This window comes from Varroa destructor, unplaced genomic scaffold (genome assembly GCF_002443255.2).
Source record: "Varroa destructor unplaced genomic scaffold, Vdes_3.0 BEIS01000004.1, whole genome shotgun sequence".
Classification (NCBI taxonomy): Eukaryota; Metazoa; Arthropoda; class Arachnida; order Mesostigmata; family Varroidae; genus Varroa; species Varroa destructor.
The window spans coordinates 11,804,593-11,820,636 of record NW_019211457.1 but is presented as its reverse complement, the minus strand read 5'-3'; the positions used below and the strand labels follow the sequence as shown (position 1 = coordinate 11,820,636).

Here is a 16,044-nt window from a genome sequence, read left to right as displayed (position 1 = left end):
TATCAGATCATCGTTCGCGCGCAGGCAGTGTAGCATCAAACGTCTCTCCTCTTTCCACTTCTGCGGATTCAGCCCTCGCCTCATTCGCGGGAGCCGATTGCGAAGCGACTGCAGCGACGGTAAAGGCGCCCCCGCAACCCGACTGCAGTTCGTTAACACTGTCACTATCTGTGCTTAATCACAACAGGTACGACAATCGTCAGCCTGGAACACATTAGAAATCTGTGGAAAAGTAAGCTATACCGGTTTGGCTTTATATTTATTTAGCGCGTTTTATATCATGCATGCGTTCATCCTAGATAGCTAGCAGGTCACCCTAGCACATGGTCCGCGATCGAAGATTCGTCTTCGAAGAGAGATCAAACGGCAGGCTAGAAAGCTTTAAGCTTAAATGATTTCGTACGCAAATGATTCTTTGAGGGTGTTAAGCATTTTGCCATGATTGACAAAGACGTAATTGTGTCTTGCTTTCAAATCATACTTAGCGTACTTTCTATATGTGTTCCAGTGTTGTAGTATATTTGATATGTACTAGTAAGGTTGTCAACGAGTGGTAAATCGTTGAGCTCATTCAGACAAACATGTCAACACCGAAATCCTTTGTTACCCACAGGTGCGAGCATTTATAAGCCATGCATACATATACATGCACATTGATGTTGATCGGAAATTTGTAGTAGCAGCCGTTATTTCATTTCTTCTGCCAAATGAACGCGCAATACCGAAAATCGTAAATTCGTTTGACAGAGACGGCTGCAGCAAAGGCAGCACGTAGATTCCGGGAGAGTGTCGCTTGCTTCTATTGTAAACGTGTGGGAGCTATTTGATGGCGTCACCACCGTTTAGCTTCTACATGTGGTATCGGTCTGGTAAAGGCTGTCGCTAACGTCCTGCGAACAATCTATCTAAGATCCGGCTCATTTCAGAGCTAACTTATCTAATCATATTTTGTCTCAGTGACGCTCCTAAGGCAACATGTCACATAGGGAAAGATGACCTAAAAACGTCTTGGTATTTTAATTGGTTAAGAGAAAAATTAATTGAAAATGAAAAATGCGATCTGGTCCTAAGAGTCGTAGCTATCGTATGCTAGGTACCGGTTGGATCGAAGTTCTTTAATTGCCGTGCAGCTTGCTTAAGATAACTGGAAATGATTAAACTTTTAGTTCAACTAATTCCACAAATGTCTGTCGAAATCGGTAACGTTATGTAGCTGCCTTTTAAGCGTAGGCCAATTCGCGATTTCGCGTTTATTCATGAATCATTTAAAAGTTTCAATTATTAACGCTACGGGAGGTGGTATCCTACAGTCGGCATCGTCTGGACTGTATTTTAAAAATAAACTTAGCAAAATAAGATTGTGGACTGCATGTAAAAATGAAAAGTAACTTCCTGGTTATTTGGTTAGCTACTAAGCCTTATAATATTTTTCTGTCCGATGGTAGGTCGCTGAGCTGTTTTCTGCTCCCTACTAGTAATAATCGTACCTGTGAACGGTGAAAACTTGATGATTTTTAGGCGAAGATATTGATTTGCAGAGAAATTCAGCGTTCTGGGGGTTTACGGATAAGTAATTATTTTTATTCCGCATGTTCGCAGATCTCTATAATGCTTTATAGTAATTTATATGTACAAAAATAACGAGACCTATAGCCACTAACAAACAAAAATGTCGTAGCACCAAAAGAAGAAACGCAAACAACTGCCGCCAGATATTTTGTTCCTTAGGATACCTTATCCTTCAACGCTCCTACCACTGAGGAAGCCGCTTCCTGGCACATTGATACAATTTTTAGTGTTGTCATTAGCGGCCAGCAAGGCCACTGTAAAGTGCTCACGTTCCAAAGAACTTGAACGTTTGCTGTAGACATTTTTGTTCCAATGGGGATGACTACCCTGAAGGTTAGGTAACCGAAACTAGGCCGTCTGGCAATGGCAGCATCATGTTTGACATTTGGCGCCTGCGCGTTTTGCAATAGCGGGGAGGAAATTTCGAACGGCTAACCTAAAAAAAGAAACAGAAAAGCACCGCGTGCGATTCTCTGCTACAATTGCCAGGGGCGCACCTGTCTGTTTGTACCGGCGTCTACTATGAGGGTATCGCATCCCAAATCAGAGGAGTTATCAAGATCATCATGAAACCAACCCCACGGCTAAAAAGGCCTATACTGAGACGCTGTTGATCAAATAGCAGCGACTACAGTAAGACCAGAGGAGCCAACCTGTTAGCAACAAAGTCGTCCAATAGAATCCGGGCCCACAAATTCGTCTTCTCAAAGAAGTTAATCCGATTACGCGAAACAAACGATATTATGTAATACTAATAACACACTAACCGATATACGTTAATAAATTGTGCCTGTAGTCAGTTCCAAAATATTCGGGAGATAACGATGTTGTAGTGGTTTAACTTTTCTTGTTGTCCTCAAGCATTTTTCGGTGTTATCGAAACCGTTAGTCGTCGATGTCGTCGTACGCGTTTTGCCTCCAAGATCCTCTTTTTTCTTGGAGGAACAACGAACTAATAGCGTTGTTAATGGGTGAAACGTGGAAGAGGAACGCTGTGACAAGACGGCAAAGCAAGAGACCGAGAATGCTATGCGGGAAAGCTAGTCGCTAACGGTGTTAAAGGAAGAATACACGTTGGTACGAAGCGAAACTAGCCTAAATCATTGATCATCATCATAATCATTATTACTATTATATTTTTTGTCATCGTAACGAGGAGATAGATCTCAGTGTAACACCGAAACCATTTCAAAGCGATCGATGTAATATGAATTGAAGAATTTCTCTTCTATCCAATCCTCAATACATCAGCAGTACGAAGAACAAAATAGATACTGTGTTCTCATCCAGCGACATCTATTAGATATGTTCGCAAGTGTTATGGCGTAGTTTGATCCGTGGACAGAAGTTAAATATTCTGCAGAGGCATCCGCGTTCAGACGACACATATCGGTAAGATGAAGATTTAAGGCAGCGTTCCCGATGGTTATTTATTACCAAGAATCTACATAAGCGATCGTAACTGGCCAACGGCAAAACAGAATGGCCCAAGTCAATGGGGAAGGACGTGAAGCACGCGACTTGGCAAGCTCCGTGCCCGACGACACTGAAAATATTAACTCCGCATTCCTCGTAACTGATAAACATGCTACGAGAAACAACGGAGATGTGGTGTTAAAGCGATAGCAATAAAAAACAAGTACAGATTTGTTACTTACCATTCATATTATTTAAACGTTTATCGGCCAGGCCGAATTTTATAGTATAGACGAGAGTGACTTCCTAATATAATTAGAATTATTTTCAAACTTCAATGGCAAACCACCCGTTTATTGTTGGTGCATCTTACTAAACACGTCCATCCACACGTTGATCAATTCCTGCCGCCTGTCATGAGCCTAATTGGCTGAAATCAACCCATTTGTATAGTCTGAGTGTGGGTATTTACCTGAAACGATTCAATTTCTAGATTTGCTGCAGAACGCTTATTTCGTCTCTGTGTGTAGACTATACGTTTGAGCTGTAAGGCTTCATCTCATACAATGCTCGTGTAATATAAGGCCGTAAATCATAAGCGCCTCGGCATATACATGGCTATATATCGAGTAGAACGAGAAAGCACTAGATCGAAACCTGTCTCGGCCATTATTTGTCACTGTACGACGCTGCCACTCACGTTAAAGTGGAAAGATTAACCCAGACTAGATGCGCGTCCTCAGCTGTATCAGCCCAGCACGCTAGTCAACTTCAGTGATCATTGAGGTCTCTTCTCTATCAGACGTATGTAACCCTTTTGGTATGTTGACATCGCCCCGGTCCGTGGTCCGCTCCTTTGTAGCCTCTCTCCTTCTGCATATAGACGAGTTCCTTTATAGACAATAGCATTGCTTTGAAATTACGCATGGAACTGATTATCTCTTGTTTTAAATCAGCTACTCCTAATCGTGCTTGTTTTTTTCTTCTTGTTTTTGTTCTTGTTCTTCTTCTCTTTCTTCTTCTTCTTCCTATTATTATTATTATTATTGTTATTGTTTCATCAATGATTCGAAATTAGCCGTCTCAAGAATTGCGTCTTTATTGCGATTCCTTCAACTTATGCGTACTTACTAAAATACAGATGGAAATAAATAGAAAGCTACCGTTGAAGAGATGTCAATATGTGCTCCGAACGTCGCACAAATGTGAGCTTTTTATCTTCTGAATATTTTTGAAATCCTTAAAACGTTGGCGATTCTAATGCGCTCGATTTATAAACCTTTAACACTAAACACTTTCACCAATCTTCTTTGTCTGAACACGTCTTCTGAACTTCCAGACCCAACAAACTGTTTTTTTATGTGTTTAGCCGGGATGGGTCTTGGTAGACTGACTGATCTGGGGTTCCTTCAATAGCCCTAACTAACACCTGCGCGGTAACCGTGACGACTACCAAAGTAATATTTTATTATTTACTAGACCGTTGTATTATAGCCATGGTGTTCATAATCCCTATTGTGCATTTTGCCTTACCGCATGATTACCGTTGTAACGGACTCAAAGGGATGCGTATTAGCCGCCTAGACTACACCGTCTCCACGGGTTTACTGGCAAGATTCTCTCTTAATCTCGGATAGCATCTAAAGACAAACGAAGTATGAATTGATTGCTCTCAAACAAAAAATTGATTCAGCGCGTACTATTATTTCAAGGTGAATTAGGGCGAACCTCGCCACCTCGTAAAAAAACAGGAACTTTCAGGTATTCATGAAACTAAATGCATAAAATACCATTAACGAACCATTAATATTCTTCAATTAAGGAAATTTTCTGTTGATCGTCTTAACAATAGCAAAAAAAAAAAAAAAAAAAAATTCCTGCTTAAATTTATCAAGCTAAATCTAAATGTAGTCTATTATGGCTATTTTTAAGTAATCCGGATGTTTTTGAAACTGTGCCCGACAGATTCGTGTCCGAACGCTCATCTTTAGCCCCATTATGCAATATGCAAACTAAGTTCATCTGATCGCATGCCTATTGTGGAAGATTCATAAATACAAATACATAAAATATTTAGATATTTTATTTCAACTTTCTTTGTTTAAAATCTATAGCATGTTAAAAGTGTTTCACATGCATTGTCTTTGCCCCGGACGAATCCCACCGAATATTCGCTTATAATGTTTGTTTTCATTGGCTACCGTGATCGACATATCTACGTTGCCGATTTTTACAGACTCTTTGAAAAATCCATTCCACTAAGATATCTACAAAGCGAAATATCTGTAATTGTAATTAGACTGAAAGGCCCTACATATTCACCAAAGTGTTTTAAAGGCCATGCCTGATGATCCTATCATCCTGATCCCGACCTAGTCGCTGTTTTCCATTTACTGTCAACTGGACATTTCGGATAGGACGAACGGTGAGCCTTTTTGCACACTTGGGAGTTTTTGCATTCTTCCATTGTTGTCACTCTTGGCCTAGCATTCGTTAAGGATGTTCGCAGGACTTACTTAGTTTCGAGTCTTACGTCAAGTAGTCCCGTCAGACATTCGATCAGACAGATATTGACTGGCTTGCAGCACAAGCACGAAACAAACCGTGCGTCTCTCTGTCTATGCTCGGCCTCGACCCCTAGGCTTAGCAGGCAAAAGCGTTATCCGCTAGGTTTGTGTTCAAGCGAGACTTCAGCGGGTCTATACGCATTACTGTTTCTTCATTCGTAGTTACTAATTAAAAAAAAAACTCTTATTACTATTGGAAAAAAAGCTATTCAAGGTGAATATAGAAGAGATTTTTCTTAAATTATTTATGAGCGCTATTGGATTTCAAATTGGAGCCGCGATGGGAGCGAATTGTTGAATGAACACGTTTAGAAGCGATCATGTCCTTGGCCAGTCTTGATCTGGCAAAAAAAAGGTGTCGAGCTAGCGGCATTTTAAGGCACAATACTGTCAAAGACGACTTTCAGTTGTTACATTGATGGCAAGCAGAGTGGCAAGCCCGCGTTGCCGATACCGTTCGATCGCGATGTATCAAGTAAGAATATTTCGATAACTCTCAATAATAGAAGATCAAACGTCGTTCGTCGGTAATACGTGAGGCGGTGGTCGCGGGATGAGTGCACTCCGTCCGGTGGCATTAAGCAAACGAGATAAAATGGACCAATTTAATACTACAGTAAATATTCATTGGGCACAGGGTTAGTCTTGTCCAAAAACGAGCCCTTCTATTTTGATTCTAGCTTCGTCGAAGTACGATTCACAAATTTATGCGGCAGGAAAATTCCTGTTAGCTCTCGTTTACAGTTGTATTTATCACAGTTTTATAATTTAAATTGGTCGTAGCGGATGCTGAGGGAACCTGTAATGGCTTCGATAATCTGGGGTCTATTTATTTGACCATTGTTGACTAAAGCCCTCGTGTTGCACATGGCCCGTGCGATGTCGATGAAGTTATTTCGACTATCGACCCTTACGATAAATGTTGTACGGAGACGCTTGGCCCGTCTTGAACAGATTTTTAATCATATAAAGTAGAACAATGATATTCCAGTATACGTTAGATGTACTCACCTTATTGTATCGCGCTCTAGGGAGCCATCTAGCTGTGAATTGCGTTACCGCACCTAAAGTTGTTAGCAACGGCCTGTTCGAATAACGAATCAACCGAAAAAGATGACGCAAGGCCATTTATCGCATTCTATAAATCATCTGAGCAATTGAAAGCACTGAATGTTAAGTCTAGAGAAGATTGCATCCAAGGTTATTGCTTGATCGTACGTAGCCGTCAAGTGACCACACTGTTGTCGACGTCAGCTTTATCCGCGAGTTTCTCCGGGAATTCCAGACATCTTTGATTGTTTTCTTTTCAAACAACATCGCTTGATGCCAAATGTCTTCAAAATCCAGTCAGCCGGAATCTCTTCGACATGGTTACCGAAGTCGCTTTCTCTCCTGTTCGACCCAGCTCTTTTGCCTGATCTCAGGAATACCTCGTCCTAGACTCGGTCCGTAAACTTAAAGCATTTTTGGCTTTTTTCTTTTTTTATCTCTATCGTTTTCGTTAGATACAGCATCTACTCGAGGAAATCCCACGTTCAGTCTAAGGAAGTTACATCGTTTCTGTTGTATTTTGCCCGAAAGCTTCCGTGCCAATAGCAACTCATTCTTCCGTCTAAGTCACCTCGTCTGAGGTATTCAATTAACCTATTTCCGTTTTAGAGGTGATTGCACCGCTGTCAAATCCATCGCTTCCTGAAATCGTCCTTGAATCGCCCCTTTTTTCGGTCAGTTCCACGGGCACTGTCACCTCAGAATGACAGGAACCTGATCATTGAGCGTTGTTCTTCAGTACCAAACGATCTCTTTGCTTCCGGGCTTACTATTCTTTGGTGATAGCCATAGACTTGACTCGTTTCCCGAATTTCGCCAGCCGATGATGATGATGTATAACGTAGACCATTCAGACTTTTTGACCAGACAGGCTAAAGGAACGGTAGATGCTGCGTAAATAGGTAGCGTCGAGTAGAAGCCTCATCGCGTGTCGAAGTTAAAAGCGACCCATCTCGTCTTAACAGAACGCTAAGGTCAAGTGGAAATCGTTCGAACTAGTATACTTTGTGATGCGTCACAAAAAAATGTATGGGAGGTTAAAAAAAATTAGAGGAATCGGGACAACTTTTAGCACGAACACAACACCCGTTATCATATCATTATGGGAAAAAAAAAGGAAGTACCTTCGTTGTTATCTAGATACTTGGCTCAATAGAGAGAGAGAGAGAGAGACAGAGAGCGAGAGAGAGAGAGAGTCTAGAAGGAGCGGTGGCACTAGCTAATAAGTAGTTTACCGTAACTGAACCTCAACTGGGTTAAGCCCACACACTAGAATATGAATGTCGAATTCTGCCTGCCCCAAAAGCGGGCTTTACTAAAGAGCCGTTCTGCGTATTTAGCTTCAATCTAATATCCGTGATCTACATTTAAAAGCTTTTTTCTTGCTGAACAAATTTTCTCGAGCAGGCGACATATAAACTTGGGGCCGTCTGTTCTATTTTTGGCTGACCCTTTTACGGCTTTGACTGACGGACATTAAGTGAACAAATATCACCTAAAATATAAGCAGTTAAATTTATAGAGATCACGTAAGTACATATATGAGTAGATAATTAATAACAACGAAAAAATAGGGCCCGTTATTTTTCGGTTGGGTGATAAGGACTAAGAGCTACTCGGTGGCCACGATAGGAAAGAAAGCCAGTAATCTTTGCAAGGCAGAAAGCATTTTCCCTAGCATTCCCGTAGAAGAAAATCCTCGACACTAGAAACAGCGATATCTTCAACAAACCCGGCCTCAACCCGGCTGGTGAAGATATCTGTTGTGAACCACAGCAAAGCTCCGTTCCGAAAACATAACGTTACAGAATTCCATAGTGCAAGAGTCGGACGCTAGTTTGACATTGATGTAATTTAAAAAGATCGTCACTAATCAGTGACGGTCGCAGGTGTCATTAAAAATGGTTTATGGCTATCACTTATGAATATTAGCGAGTATCAGCTTTTCAAACGACTTTTTACAAATGTCGAGACTAAGCTATTACATAGTATTTGGCAACTCTTTACAGGTCTGGAGTAGACAGACGAACATGGTGATAGAGGACCGTAAATACTGATAAAAATTACGAACGAATACCCATGAAGCAAGCAAGCAAGCAAGCAAGCTGGAGTATGTCTAGACGCTAACTAAATAACGAAATGAATCTTTCTTAAGCAAATTTTACTTGAACACTTCGTGAAGAAAGTATTTCAAATGAGTCATGCACGATTATGGATATCTCAATTTTGGTAAATCAATATTAGATTTACTATTGTGAATATTATAAGGTAACAACACACCAATTTACTATCCTTGGTAATAGCAGTTCCATAATTAATAATAAGGCTTGGAAAGCTTCGTAGACCTAATATTGACCTGATTAAGACCTAATTAGTAAACTGGAGCGACAGAGTAACAGGACTAACAGGACGTTTAATAATAATTGCGGCAATAATATTCATGAGTAGGCTACTCTGTACTTACGTCTAACGATATGCCCAAAACACACTCAGGATGCCTACATCTGATCCGTATTTTGTTCAAAATTGTATCTGGGGCAAAAACATCTAAAGGTTAATAAGGTGCTATCTAAACATTTGTCTAAAAGGATGCGCTTCTGTTTCCTTGGCAGAAGTGTCACATATTGTCAAACAAAACATATAATAAAAAATAGGATAAGCAAATTAATGGCCTATAGATATTGAGTAACAAACGGTGTTCATGCGTAGGTTCCTGCTCAACTTTAGTCGATGGTGCCTGATCGCTGCCATTTTGTCAACTAATTGCCATGTGGCCAAAAAAAAGGGGAATGTCTACTCAGTAACAAACACTTTAAGCAATAGCCTTTACGCTCAGGAAGGATTCAATAAAATGTCATGAATTGGTATATCTAGCCAAGCTTGTCAACCAGCGTCACGGATCGCGCACTAGCAACGAACGCTAGAGATACCCAAGCGTTCTGTCGGCGGTACCGGTTTGTTGTGACACAGGGCTGAGAACCGGCAAGGATTCCGCACACGTACTGGAGGGAAAGGAGGCTAAAAGACAACCATTCCCTCGCCCGATAGGAACTCGCATAGCCCACCCTCTCCGCGTGGCCAGAAAACGATCAGATCACAACATACGGCTCAGATGTAGTTTCGAATGAGCCATCGAGGGGGTTTGTGCTGTCGCTACCGGCGTTGTTTCGCTTGAGCGCGCAGTGCCTTTACTCAGTCGTTCCACCCAGGACAGCAGAGGTACAGCCGTTCTTTCCCAGTTATGGCAAACTCATAGGAAAATATTATTCTCAAAGAGTTTTACATGAAGCACTCGGCAAGTGTCAATTAGAGGGGTGGGTTAAACTTTGTTTGATTAAATTGCATGTCAAGGAGTATGCTAATATTTTGTTCATCTTGAATTCAAAGACCGGTCCGATGCTTTTATGGGCTCTGAAACTTGTTGACCAATTTTGGAGAACGTCGGAGAAGATATTTCACGACTTCCTAGAGGGCGTGGTTGGGCCAATGTGAACGCGCAGTAATTTAGAACCCCTGGCCACCAGTGTATAGCGACGCGACACACGAAAGTTCAGTAGAATACGCTTTGCCCTTCAAGATCTTACACGTACTGGCGACGCTTCGCCGCTATAAACTAAAACAGTTTACCCGAGAACAAAAGTAGCTGCTCGTGTACGTAAAATAATAGTGGCATGTTGCGCGCGGAGCAGCAAGCGGTACTTTAGTCGACAGACGGACTCAGTTCCTGATACAGGATGCGATAAGAAGCTGCTCTTATTATTCACTACGTCGCTGACCAAAAACTAAAAAAGAAACCATGTGAAAATTCTTAAACAATAGTGAATGCTTATTGGATACGGGTTGCGGATGCGGTGCGCTACAATTGGGAGTGGTGCAATCAAGTACGGAAGGCTTTACGGGAATCGAAAAACTTTGTGCGTGAACCCAAGGTACCCAATTTCCGGCAGCGATCGGTGGGAGTAACGGACGCTCGATACGAACTGCATTGGGCAGGTAGATCAGGTGTAACGAAAAAAAGATGTACTTTGTAAGGCCTCGCCGGCGCAGGTGGAGTTTCCATCTGTGGTTTGCACTCAGTGTTTTGCTCTGTTCTACAGAAGCGACCGTGGCCTCGAAGACAGGTGAGCCTAAAAAATGTTACACTCGCCTGGTATCAGATCATCTCAAAGGCAACTTCGTTTGATTGAAATGCGTATTTGATACATGACAATATTTGGTCCAGGCTTAGAAACTTGAAGCCGATAGAACGTGTGTTTTTAAAATATTTTCATATGTAGTGCAGTGGATCTCGCTAGAAATCTAGTACGGTGCTTTACATAGATTACACTGCGTGAATTAGTTGAAATCGGGTAAACCATTTGCTTGCTGTTAGTACGTTTGTTAACAGTATTTACGCGTACGGGTTTGTCGGCACCAGTTATTTTAGCCAGAATATTCATTTCTATTGAGAAGGGCGAGGCAAAGTGAAATGTTTACGAGACGTGACTTAATAAGCAGCGTCGATAGCTCGCGTGGCTATGTTTATTCAGCGATATCGTGCTTTGCCTCCGTGTCACGTGTTTATAGGGTAAATATTCTCGTAGGATCAGTGAGTGGTAACTTAGCGATGTGGTCCTCGTAAAACGATATACCTCCTTCTCTCTTAATAGGCTTGTCGAATGGGTGTAACTAGAGTTACTTATTAAAACAACAACAATAAATAGGACTATGCAAGGTCGTATTGTCCTAGCTTTTTTGCTGCTTAACTTAGGAACTGAAACCTAAAAAATATCCACGACAGTTGATGATGTTCCTTGACACTCGAAAAAATAGTATTGACCCTGGTAGAAAATATATTTCTTGCCATGATTGCGAGTCATGCAAAATTATGATCTTGCTTAATATATTTGTTGTTGCTATATACTAAACGTGCTACAATTTAAAAAAAAAAAAAAAACAATTCAACAAAGTTAGCTACGACTCGAGTGAATCAGGATCCTTGTTAGTTAGTTTTGTTTGACCTTTATGTGCATGTGTCCCTCTACCTGCATATCGCCCTCTGGACCTTATTACGAAACATATCGCTGCCTTCCTTTAGGCCCGCGTATTGGGCTTTACTGATTTCGACATAAGCTGAACCGTGTCACAAGTTTAGGACGCGTGGTCATCGAAAATTTGGCGGCTTTCATGCCTATGCCCCCAGTGACAAGTGTAGAGACCACTAGCCCAAGTTTCAATGCGGAATATATGAGCTGAAATAAAATCACTGCGAAGACGATTTCTAGTACTTCGTCCGTGCCCCTAACATTTTTGAAAATTTTTTTAACTTACTATGTGCAAAAGATACAACAGTTTGGTTCAGCAGCCGTACCAGTCAGATTCCTAACACAATCCAGAGGCTAAGATAAATAGTTATATTTTAATTTTTTGGCATTACCAAAAAGTACGTATGACCCCAAGCATCTTCAAAAGTGGGCACTCCATGGGCATGCCATTATTGCTGTCGTGCAGTTCCTGCTTCACCGTTGTCGCACAGGTGGCGACCTTTAGGCTCGTCTAAATGCCATCCCCGATGATAGCATCGCTGGCTTTGCGTTTCTTCAACCAATTCTTCACACATTTTAGCTGACGCTAGGACCAGTCGAGTCGACACTGACTGATGTTGCTGCACGCAGCTAGCGTCCGTCGAGTGTATTAATGCGAAAAAAATTAAATTACAGGACATCATTATCGAAGTTCTCCATATTGCCTCACCGTAAAGTCGCATTTGATATCTGCGAGCAGTATTACGCTACTGCTTTAAATACATCCGGCATTTCGCGGTCGTAGACGCTAGGAGTCAAGCTGTTAGGGTTTTCCAAATACATAATTGAGAGCCAACATGACGAAGCATGACCTATAGTCTAGTGCTATAATTTCTCCCATTTTAATTAACGCTGGATGAGCCTTGAGAAATATCAGAAGGCGGAGGGACAAGCCTATGGTTACATAACTATCGACTCCGACACGCATTATGCACCTGAATAAATAGTGGTAGATATAATCGGCCTGGCGAGGCTCTACACACAAGGCATTAAAGAAGGATTTGTCCTTTCTATCCTCTGTTTTTTTCCGAGTACCCATTGTCTTACACAATATTCCTAGCGCACGGATGTTTCCTTATGAGTCCGTTCCTCACCATGCAGCTCGTGTGAATTTGCTCAGAGGTCATGAACGGTGGACGACACCGACCCTCATAGGGTGTTCTTCAGCGATACGCTATTTGCAGTCAACCGCAGTTCGACGCCCTTTGCCCGCCGAAGGCTAGAACGTCACCACTGCATCGCGTTGCACAGTATGATACTCGAACATGCGAGTAGCACAGGCGATAGCAATCGGCCTATCAGCAGCGGGGTGGGAGGGGAATGAGGGCAGAAAAATAAAGAAACTGCGTAAGAAGCAACTTCATCTTGGTCTCTTTTCATCTAGCTACGTCTGTAGGCCATTGCCTGGGTTACTCTTCCCTCTTCTTTGATATTTTTGCTGTCCAGAGCAACGACTGCTCGTCCCCGGATGGCGCGAAAGGCTATGGCGGCGTCGCGCCGTTCCCACAAAGACAACAGCAAGGCACAGAACGCCGAGTACTCTCACTAACAACGACGGCTTTTCACAGAGATAAAGAGAAGACCAGAGAAACATTGGGCGCCAGTCGTTACCGGTGTTGTTCTTAGTGGTCTAAGCGGACAGGATCTTAAAAGCCTGCAGCAGAAAGACACACAACTGCCAAGTGACGACTTTGAGCTTCGTCTGGCCAGTTTCTCTTGCCGATGCATTGCTCTGTAGCTTTCTAGTCCCCGTCCTAAGTGGTCTGCTCAGCCGCTAGCGGTAGTGGCACTTTTTCTCTCTACAAATTCTACGGCCAAACCGCGCGAAGGCTGTCATCTGGAAGCCTGTCCTGAAACGTTTGTCCTATTGCTGCTGATGGCGTTGTCGTTGCGTGTTCTGTCAGTCTGTCTTGCTGTTGTTGTAGTGGTCCTAGAACATACTCATCCGTTTGCTTTCTAACCATCTCGTCTGTTAAGCCTTTAGCGCAAGCGAGCTGCTCGCGCTTCTAACTCGTATCCATAGTCTCAAAAGTAAATTTCCATGTTTCAGCTGAGGTTATCTTCAGGGTCCACAGGAGACCAGTGTTAGAAAATTAATAAATACTGGTCAATATTTTTTTGACATCCTGATCTTGAGTAATTCCATTGGCCATGTTGAAACTGAGTTGATTGACAAAGCATAATCTTCCAGCAAAGCCAAACGGTTTTCAATGACAAATCGCGCCCGCGCACTGCCGTGATAGTCTCTGCAAACAACATAAGCTTACGCAAAAAAAACCAATGTGAATTATATAGCAGATTCATAGAAGAATCAGATGATGTGGCCAGGCTGTATACTCTATAAGCAGAATATATATCTATGGATCGTAAAGTTCATAATTAATAATTAATAAGATAATAATTAAGATAATAATAATTAACGTATCGAAATCGTCATTAATATTCGTAAGATTTGACTACTTTTAAAATTAAGCAGACGGTATGAACAACGTACTTCCTCCATATATTTGCCGCACGATAAACAGCCGACGAAAAATAGATCAATTGCATGATATATGAAATCAAAATAAATCCTATATTATTTTCCCACTCATATGATTCACAGTCAACAATTAAGTACTGCACATGTATTTCTCTGAGAACCAATTCCAGCGGTGGTGGCTATCCATCCTGTAGACACTGGGTCGGCGAGACGCCGTATCTCTAACTGCTTTCTCACAAGCGGGATTCGGCGCTTCGGAAATTTTCCCCCTTATAACGGAAACAATTGCTGACCATATGCGAATCATAGGCCTGCGGCCTGTAGAAAGCGTTACCAGGCCACAGGATATAGAACGTATTGTTTTTCAGAGCGTTGATCAAGGCTCAGGGTATTGCGCATGCAGTATATTGAAAAAAAAAAAGTTCAATCGTTTGTTTTCCGATTATCGCATCGAAGGCGACAGAAGCGAGCATAATTTTCAGAGAACGGATGATATATCGAAAAGAATATTCCCAAGAGTCGGTGCCGTGGCACCGTCAAAAATGGCACACAGTACCTCAGCAGCATTAACTCCTACATAAGAAAGCAAGAGAGAAACAGATGGCCACGAGTCATCATGTTCGATGCGTCATTGTTTGAGTTACTTAACAAAAAGGTTTAAGTGGACCATGTCATTTACTTGCGTTATGCAACCTTTTGCTTTCAAATTTCCGCGCCATTTTCGAATGCTATTTCTGCTACAGAACCAACTTCTTTTGGCCGAAAAAAAAAGGGATCCTTGGTACAGTAAGAACAATACTCAGCCCAATCTAGATTTTTTCGTTGCTCGATTATCTCGTTGCTTATTGTGGCGGTCAGGCTATGAAGGTGGTCAGACTATGGCAACATATGAAGATGTTCTAAATAAATACACACGACATAGAAAATGTATGTTTATTCAACTCCGTGCACACTAATGACAATGCCAGTTGACAACGGATCACTTGATCTCAAGTACCTCGAATAATTGTGAAACTATCTCTCATGCAAGAGCCGGCTGATCCTAAGTACCACCGTGTCCCTGTGATAGCCATCATGGTAAATCAGCAATTAGAGCAAGGAAGATCCTGTGCTAAACAAAAGAACTCTTTATTCGTTTGGGAAGTTTCATTAGTCCTGGTTAGTCGATTGCAGCTGAAATCCACCGTCAACAATTTAGGGGGAGAAGGTGAAAAGGCACCTCCTCCAGCGATTATGACTGGAGTCAATTAAATTCCAAAATTATTTTAAAATTGTCTCTATTTAATAATGTGCTCTAGATTTTCGCAGCGGCCGAACAGGCCAGTCATTGAGAATCATAGCTAATGATAGAGCGATTGTCAATAAATGAACCATGCCTGTAAAGAAGTTTGAAAATTCTAAGTTTCAGCTTCTCGTATCTCATACGAAACAATCTAATCCTATATTCTTTGTAGCATTATAATAGTTGCAGGAGATATTTAGCCGCAATCACTTATTGCCATAGAAGGCAAATTCTCCACCTGATTTTGCCAATTACCGCCGACCGTACCTAAGGACGTTAATCCACTTCTTTGCCATTAAGACTTTATACCTAATCGCAGACCTGTTAAGAATACACTATTAATGTGTAGGTACCGTTACGACAGGCCATTGCCCATCGAAGTGGGCCTTTTAAGAGAAACTTTACTAGATTTCAACTAACAGGAAGCCCTGCCGATGTTGGTGCCGCGAGGTTATGCATTGTTGGCACTTTACGCGTCCCATTAGTCTATTCTCACTTACCTAGGGCCATATTCTACTTATACTGCAGACGACATGAATATGTTTGTAACGCATCGGTATTAGTCTGTCACTGCGAGGAAGTCACCCGGAATTGCGTCCTACAGGAGAAAGAAGA

General features: G+C 41.8%; 1 protein-coding gene across 6 annotated transcripts in view; it reads left to right on the top strand.

The window, feature by feature from the left end:
* The first annotated feature begins 138 nt into the window (after window positions 1-138).
* Window positions 139-16,044, top strand: part of LOC111249659 (uncharacterized) — a 48,477-nt gene continuing 32,571 nt past the window's right edge. For 4 of the 6 annotated variants that reach the window (XM_022803812.2, XM_022803804.2, XM_022803805.2 and 1 more), the window contains exon 1: window positions 9,718-10,723. In XM_022803812.2, coding sequence (XP_022659547.1) covers window positions 10,621-10,723 — 103 coding nt within the window. In that variant the 5' untranslated portion in view covers window positions 9,718-10,620. Of the gene's footprint in view, window positions 233-9,717; window positions 10,724-16,044 lie in introns of those variants that run through there. The other 2 variants (XM_086986401.1, XM_086986406.1) reach the window with 2 other exon arrangements.